General features: G+C 37.7%; 1 protein-coding gene across 1 annotated transcript in view; it reads right to left on the reverse strand.

Moving 5' to 3' along the window:
• Positions 1 to 8,831, reverse strand: part of PPP1R21 (protein phosphatase 1 regulatory subunit 21) — a 142,912-nt gene that overhangs the window by 33,457 nt on the left and 100,624 nt on the right. Inside the window, exon 17 of the mRNA XM_007953997.1 lies at positions 6,628 to 6,870. Within this exon, the coding sequence (XP_007952188.1) occupies positions 6,628 to 6,870 (243 nt within the window). The remainder of the gene's footprint in view (positions 1 to 6,627; positions 6,871 to 8,831) is intronic.

Genomic DNA, 8,831 nt, shown 5'->3' on the forward strand with positions numbered 1-8,831 from the left:
AAAAAAAAAGAAGAGCACTCTACAAAAGAGCATTCTACAAAAATGCTATATCCAGGGATAGGAAACTGCCTTCGCTGGTTCTGCCACGAGGCAGTACTATCATCATGAGATGCTATCATCAAAATATGAAATGAGCTATTTTTTCACTGGTTGGGTTTCCAACAAAGCACTAGGAAGAGAGGGGAAAAGATCAGCTCTTGATCCATTCTTTTTATTTCTACACCTATGTCCTAAGCAGTAAGTAGCCAAGAAGGGGTAAAGACAGTATTATGGTGACTATAGTAACTCAATACTCTGAATTGTTGTTGTTGTTGTTGTTATGTGCCATCGAGTCAGACCCGACTCCTTGGGTTTCCGAGGCAGTATCACTACGGAAGTAGATTGCCCCATCTTCCTTCCGAGGAATGGCTGGTGGGTTTGAACCGCCAGCCTTCTGGTTAGCAGTCAAGTGCCTTAACCACTACGCTACCAGAGCTCCCAATACTCTGAATAGAAAACATAAATACTAAATACTCTTGCTGAAAGCTCAAAAGGAGAAAAGAAGAAATACATTTTTTTGATATATTAAATATATATTATTAGGACAATTCTAAATATCAATTTCAGATTTAAATTAATGAAAATGTATTTTTAAATACACTGAAGTACTGCCAAAATTTTTAAAGCTTGCTTCTGTGGATTAAGGTTTTAAAAACAGAGAGCCATGATTACTGGATTCAGGCTACTGTTCAAGGTGGAAGGGCATGTGCTAGGGCATAAAGACTTAAGGAAACTACTGGAAACACAGTTTCAATGGATTCTGTTAATTAGAAATGACAATCAAGAAACAGTTTTCACAGATTCAAAACAGTACCCTCAAGAGTATACACTCTCAGCAGTGACCAGCTTACCAACTGAATATGCTAATATATGCTATACCCATCTTACTATAAAAGGGTCTTTTATACTTTTTATCGAGAAAAGCCGTAATTTTCTACTCACTGAAGCAAGAGCAGCAATTACTTTCTCCTTCAGTTAAGAACTGCTTACAGTAACACACCAATCATTTAATTTTATACATTCACATGTGACTGGATTTGGCAAATCCAAATATCCAAGAGGCAAAGATGCATCCATTCCACCTTCCCCCACAACCTCTCACCCCTGGGTTATGATTTGAGAGTATGACACAGCACAAAGCCCCTCAAAGGAATGTTGTTGTTGTTGGTATGTGCCGTCGAGTCAGACCCGACTCATAGCGACCCCTCCTTGGGTTTCTGAGGCAGTATCACTATGGAAGTAGATTGCCCCATCTTCCTTCCGAGGAGTGGCTGGTGGGTTTGAACCACCAGCCTTCTGGTTAGCAGTCAAGTGCCTTAGACACTATGCTACCAGAGCTCCTCTCAAAGGAATAGTATTACATAAATGAAAGGAAATGTTTCAACATATATTAATTCTGATCTTTACTAATATGCTACTGATGAGAATATAAATTGATATAGCCCTAATTTTGGAATAAAGATCAAATGCCTTTTGACCCAACAATTCCAATCTGAAAATATATCCTAAGGAAATCATCTGAACAGCAGGAAGAATATTGTGCATAAAAATGAGATGTTATTTAAAATAGTAAAAATTATAATCAATGTTTAATTATGGGTAAGCTAAGGTATGGTCTATCCATAAGGAGTATTATGGAATCAATAAGTTTACACAGAGTTCCTAACAATAGGCAATGCTTATGTATTAACATTATGGTAAAATATTTGCAATTTTATAAAACACAAACTTAACCTCAACCATGTAGAACATTTTGTAGAAAAGAAAGATTAACAATAGTGGCTTTGGTATCCAGGAAAATATCGTCTTTTTTTTTTCTTTCTTTTTACTTGTATTTTTAAATTATCTTTAAAGTATGTGAATTGTTTTTTTTTACTTGAAATAGATATAAAGATCATATGAATTTTAAGCAATGCTTTTTAATTCCAGTAAAAATATAGAAATATGTATTGCCTGTACCTTTTTTCTTTCTTTCTTAAGGTGCTGCTATTTTTTATTACAAGGAGCTCTGGTGGGGCAGTGGGCAAAAAGCATTTGGCTGGTAACCAAAAGGCCAACGGTTTAAACCCACCAGCTGCTCCACAGGAGATAGATGAGGCAGTCTGCTTCCATAAAGATTTATAGCCTTGGAAACCCTATGGGCAGTTCTACTCTGTCCTATAAGGTCACTATGAGTTGCAATCAACTCGATAGCAGTAGATGGATCTTTTATTACAATAAATAAGTAGATGATTGTTCAAATATAGTACTAGGTATTTTTAACAAAAATAATAACCATTCAACCTTTGAATTGTTATAGGGTTAGAAATGAAATAATTATTTTCTATATGAAGTTACCTTTTTAGCCCCAGTGAGTTTGAACCATAGTAATCTCCTCGTAACTTATGAGATTCCTTTAATAATCAATGAACTTTAAAATGGGCACAGACTTGCTACCAACACCCAAGAGAAGAAGAAAGGACAATCATACCCACATACATACTGCCACATACACAGTTCATTTAAGGCTAAAATGCAGAAACATCAAGGAAGGCTGAAAACTCCATCTGTTTGTTTATCACTGTTATCTACTGTGTGCAAGGCAGTGGGTTAAAGAGCTTCAGTCATTTTTCACAGGACTGTGCCACATGCAAAAGGAAAAGAGAGTCATGTGCTAAGACACGTCTCTTGGCCTGCAACAATATTTGTCTCCTTTTGGACTCTTGCTCATTTTTAAACCCACTCATACATCACCTCTTTAGTGATATTTGCCCCAATCCTTCTAGGCACCTTCTCTGTGATCCCACAGTCCTCTGTACAGATGTCTAGCAAATCTCTTATTCCATTAGACTGAAACAACTAAGGGAGGGTACATATTCCACTATACAGACTAGACTGTCAACGATGAAAGGAGAAAAGACTGCTTTGGTTCTCTTACCCAGGGCATCAAAGGCAATGCCTAGAATGGTGGTTCACAGAAAATGTGACATCTTAGCCGTACCTTAAATGATGGGTTGGGTTTTGAATTCAAGAAAATCAAAGAGAAAGAAAGAGAAGTTGGGAAGAGAAAGTATGCAACTACTTAGGAAGTGGAGGTTATGGAAAAACAGATATTCAGGGAAAAGAAATAGCATAAACAAGGACCAAACCAAAACCAAATCCACTGCTGTTGAGTTGATTCCAACTCATAACAACACTGTAAGACAGAGTAAAAATGCTTCATAGGGTTTTCAAGGATGTAATCTTTTTTTTTAACTTTTTATTGTGATTTTGGTGAAAGTTTACAGAGCAAATTAGTTTTCCATTTAACAGTTCATACATATTTTGTTTCATGACAATGACCGCAATTCCTACAATGTACCCCCAATCTTCCTACTTTCACCTATGGTTACCATTGCCTTTGTCTTTCTTTCCTATTCATTCTTGCCTTCTGAGCTTTATCCTTGGGCAAATGCTACCCTTTTGATCTCTTATGGTTGATTGTTCTAAGGAGTGGGCACCTCCCTAGTATTACTGTTCACCTCACAGGCCTATTTATTGTTTGGCTGAAAGTTGAGACCTGGGAATGAATTCAGTTCCAGGCTTGAAGGGTGCCTAAGGGCCACAGTTGTGGAGCTCCCACTGGTCTCCATTGGACTAGTAAGCCTGGTCTTTTTTATGATTTTGAGTTTTCTCTCACATTTTCCTCCCACTCTATCTGGGGTCTCCTCACGTGATCCCTTTCAGAGCAGCTGGGAGTGGCAGCTGGGCACCATCTCATTCTTCTGGTACCACGGTCATGGAGGCTGAGGTTCATGTAGTCTTCTAGTTCCTTGGACCAATTGTTTCCATGTATCTTTTATTTTCTTCACTCTTCAAGATTACCAAGTCTGCAATCTTGACAAGTAGACTGCCACATCTTTTTCCCATGGAGTGGCTAATGGGTTGGAACTAACAACCTTTCAGTTAGCAGCTGAGTGTATTAACCATTGTGCCACCTGGGTTCCTTGAACAAGGACAGGGAGGTAAAACTGCAAGGAACATTACTAAGGAAAAAGAGCTCAGTTTGGGTGACAGAATTGGTAAAAGAAAGGCCAGAAAGGTAGTTTAGGCCTTGAATATCAAATGAATGGGTGGATATATTTTGCAATTAACAGAGAGTCACTAAATGTCTAGAAGCAAGAGACTGCATAATCAGTAATATACTCTAAAAAAAATTACTCTGAAAGTACTGTGAGGTAGATGAAAGTTGACCTTAAGTGAGATGCAAACAGAAAGAGAACAGAAGAAACCAAGGCTATGTACACATGCTAACCAGACAGCATACTCAGAGTAAGAACAACTTTCAAACTCCCCAAATCCAAATAAAATCATCATCACTCATGGGCGGCCACTAGTGCTCAGGAATAAAGATTTTCTGAAATGAAGATGCCTCTAGAAGTTGTTCTCATTTACATATAAAATAGGGCTTTCCATAGAAAATATCAGATAAAAAGACAGTCCTCAACTTCTAACAACTAATGTTAATGACTCAAATATACCTGATGTTACCAATTTCTAGCACTTGGCGAAGCAATAAACAAAAGAGCTTATGTCAGTTAATCTGTTTTCTGACACTGTTCAGAGTATAAGGCTCTGGTGGTTAAGAGGGCAGGCTCTGGAGCCAGAAATCAGAGGGTTTGAATCTAAGTTCTGTCATTTATCAAGTATATAACTTTGGGGAAGCTGTTTCACCTCTGTCAGTTTCCTCAACTATAAAATGAAGATATGATAATACCCACTATCTCCTAGGATCTATGTAAGGTTTGACTGTGTTAATACATGAAAAGTCTTCAGAACTGTGCCTGGCACAGATTACTGCAATCACAACTGTTGTCATCTGCATCCTCCCTGGTCTAGTCTGGTCCTATTGTTATTCTCTGGTCAGCATCAACTCTACTATTAGTGCAGGTTAACAGAAGAAGGAAGGAACAAACGCCTGGAACCAGGGAGAGAAGAGGCAAGAAAGAAGGGATGAGACCCGATGGAGAGCAGTCTGTGACCCCATCAATGAGACAGACTCTTCTGTCTGGGAAAACAGGCTCTGAAGGAAATTCCATAGATGAGTGAGGGGTGGCAGTGTTTTACTTCCCAAATGGTATTGGGACAGATGTTGAAATTCTGTTGTGTTTGCTGAATGTCCCACTCATTACTTCATTTATAAACTGTAGCTAAATGTTAAACCTCTGATGTGTGGGTGAAAGCAGGCATCTTCCCCCATCATGAGGCAATGGACAAGACTAGTAGATGGGACACAGACTTGTAGTTTGGAGACTACTCCAGGACCAGTCTGTCAGCAGGGCAGTCCTTCAGTCAGAGCTCTGAGAAGGTTGGCTTTTTGCTTGTATTTTGTTTTTCTAAAGTTTTTAATTTTTTTTTTTCTCACCTACATTTTATTAGAAAAAATTTCAAATACACAGAAAAGTTGTGGAAAAAGTACAATAAACATCTGTATCTCTATCATCCAGATTTAATAACTGTTAACATTTTCCTACATTTGCTTTATGTATCTGGGGAAATATTTTCTGAACAACCTGAAAATAAGCTGCAGACATTATAATGCCTCACCCTAAGTACTTTTTAGCTTTTATCTTAAAAAAACTAAAGAAATTCTCCTATATAATCATAATATCATTACCACACCTAAAAAATTAACATAACTTGGAGTTTCTGACATTGTTAAGATGCAGTCAGGTATGTATAGATCTTAAAAATATAAGTTGGTTTGTAAATTTTACTATCAGGAATGCTGTAAATCAGGTGCAAAGTAAATCCAAGAAGGACCATGACTTCCTCTTCAATAGCATCCATGAGCTTAATGGATAAAGTCAGCAGAAAAGCACATTCTTTGTGAGCAGGGCCTGTAAGAAGTGCCACAGTTCTCCCCAGGTTCCTCCAAAATGCCTGTAAAAAAGACCCTTCTGATTATGAGGGTTTTTTTTTTTCTTCTCGAATTCTCCTTTTCTAGATTTTCCTTTTTTTTTTTTTTTTAACAGTGGGCAATACTGTAATTAGAAAACTTTTTAAAAAGTAACTTTTGATTCTATTAATTCTAATATAGACGTTTCTTCACCTTCTAAATCATTGCAGTTAAAAATAAGGCAAGAAACATAACGTTGCAAGATAATTTGCCAGATAATGCCCTATGAAATATAATTAACCTGATGGGTTTCTGTTATTATATGTTATAAAACTTTATATATTGTCTAGTCATACACCATATAATTGATTACAAATAGTACTTGTGATCATCTGTATAAAGTTACACATTTGGCTCTTGATCAGAAATATTACCCCATATTATAAATGTGTCTATAGAAAACCAGAGTCATTTTAAATTTGACTTACTCTACCTTTTCTAGGAACACAGCCCTCACCATGAGGAAGACTCATGTAAAACCATAGGACTCTAATGGTATTGCTTTGTGAAAGCCTCATCCTGCTTACCAATCTGCTTTCTCTGAAGCACATGGATCATTCCTGTTATAAACAATGATATGTAGTTCAGATGGTTAACCCTGAACACTAAATTACACTCTTACCGATTAGCAAATAAAAGAGAAAGCTGAGGGCAGCCAAGAAGAGACTTACCAGAGTGGTGTTCTGAATAGGCTCTGGCACAGTCTTGGCTGCAGCTTCTTCCTGGCATGGAGCGTTCAACACAGCAGCGCTTTCCTGAGGCAGCCCGACCAGCTGTCCATTACCTGTACTCTTTAGCTTATCTGCAATTCGCTGGTTTTCTTTCTCTAGCTTGATTTTGGCTAATTGTGCTTCTAACATCCAGTGTTCTTTTTCTTGCTCCAGTTTAGAAATCTTTTCCAAACTTTGCTGAACCTTGAAAAATAACATGGAGTTTGTACCTTAGAGGATGATGCATACAAAACTATCAAAACCAAACCAAAGTTATTGCTATTGAGTTGATTCCGACTCATAGCAACCCCCATTGGATTTCCAAGGCTGTAAATCTTCACAGAAGCAGACTGCCTCATCTTTCTTCTGCAGAACAGCTAGTGGGTTTGAACCACTGACCTTCTGGCTAGCAGCCAAATGCCTTAACCACTGCACCACTAGGGCTCCTAAGACAAAACTAAGTAGCCAAGAAATACTTGATAGAGTGTAAATCAAACTATCTCACAGAGATGAAAACAATAAAACTTGACCCTGGAATAAGATTTATTAAACAGAATACAAAAAGCACAACCATAAAACAGAGAAACTGAACCACAGTAAAATAAAAAAGTTTCTATACATCAAAAGCCATTATTAAGATAATGAAAAGAGAAGCTACCACATGGAAGAAGGTATTTACAAAGCATATATCCAACAGAGGACTCATATTTAGAATCTATGAACGATTCCTACAAATAAGTAAGAAGATAAACAACCCAATAGAGAAACAGTCTTTCTCTCTCTCTCTCTCTCTCTCTCTCTCTCTCTCACTCACACACACACACACACACACACACAGAGGACTTGAACAGTCACCTGAATAAGACTGCTATGGCTGTTGTATACCATCAAGTCAATTCCAACTCATAGTGACTCTATAAAACCAAAACTCACTGCCATCAAATTGATTCTAACTCATAGCAACCCCCGTTGGGTATCCAAGGCTGTGAATCTTTACAGAAGCAGACTGCCCAATTTTTCTTCCACAGAGTAGCTGGTGGGTTCAAACTGCTGACCTTCTGGTTAGCAGCCAAATGTCTTAACCACTATATTACCAGAGCTCCCTACAGTGACCCTATAGGAGAAAAGAAATGTTCCATAGGGTTTCTTAGGCTATAATCATTATGCGAGCAGACTGCCAAGTCTTTCTTCCACAGAGCTGCTGGGTGGGTTTGAACCACCAATCTTTTGGTTAGCAGCTGAACACATAACTATAACACCAGCAGGTGTCCTTTAAACAAGACTATTAACAAATAAAAAGAAGGTGCTCAGTAATACTATTCATTAAGGGAAAGCAATTTAAAACCACCTGAATGAATAAAATTAAAAATAATAGAAGTGGGACCTGAATGAATAAAATTAAAAATAATAGAAGTGGGTACACTTGTGGATTAATCAGAACTATATATAGTGCTGGGAAGAGTAAAATTTGGGGGCATTCTAAAAAACGGTTTGAAAGATCTTTGAAAGCTGAACATATCGTATCCTATAATCCAGCAATACCACTTCTAGGCAAAAGTCAAATATAATAATGTTCATAGCAGTGTTAAAGCCAAACACTTAAGACAACTCAAATATTCATCAGCATTAAGAAAGGATAAATAATGTATATTTGCACAATGGAACATTAAACAGAAATGAACACATTGCAACTACATATAATGGCATATATTTTACAAGTAAATCTTGAACAAAAGAGGCCAAACCTGAAAGAGTATACACTGTACAACTGCATTGAGTAAGAAGTTCAGCGTCAGGCAACAAATTATTCTATGGTGTTAGAATTCAGGGTAATGGTTATCTTTGGGGGAGGGAAGATTAGTAACTGGAAAGTGGCAAGAGAAAGCCTTCTGGGGCCTACTAATTTTTTTTTTCTTTTTTAGGTTTACCTACCTAGAAGAATAGAGCAGGAGAAAGGGGAGTAAAAGCCAGGAACCTGGACAGAAGAGCAGTAAGCCCCAGAGATACAGGTGAGAAGAGACAATTCAGGGACGCCGAAAGCAGCAGGCCGGAAGAGCAGGAGAAAGGGGAGTAAAAATTATGGATAACATTGAGAAGAATGGGAATTCCTGAGCACTTGATTGTACTCATGAGGAATCTGTACCTTGACCAGGAGGCTGTCGTTC

This window comes from Orycteropus afer, unplaced genomic scaffold, assembly GCF_000298275.1.
Source record: "Orycteropus afer afer isolate SDZICR_OR568_19922 unplaced genomic scaffold, OryAfe1.0 scaffold00423, whole genome shotgun sequence".
NCBI classification, from domain to species: domain Eukaryota; kingdom Metazoa; phylum Chordata; class Mammalia; order Tubulidentata; family Orycteropodidae; genus Orycteropus; species Orycteropus afer.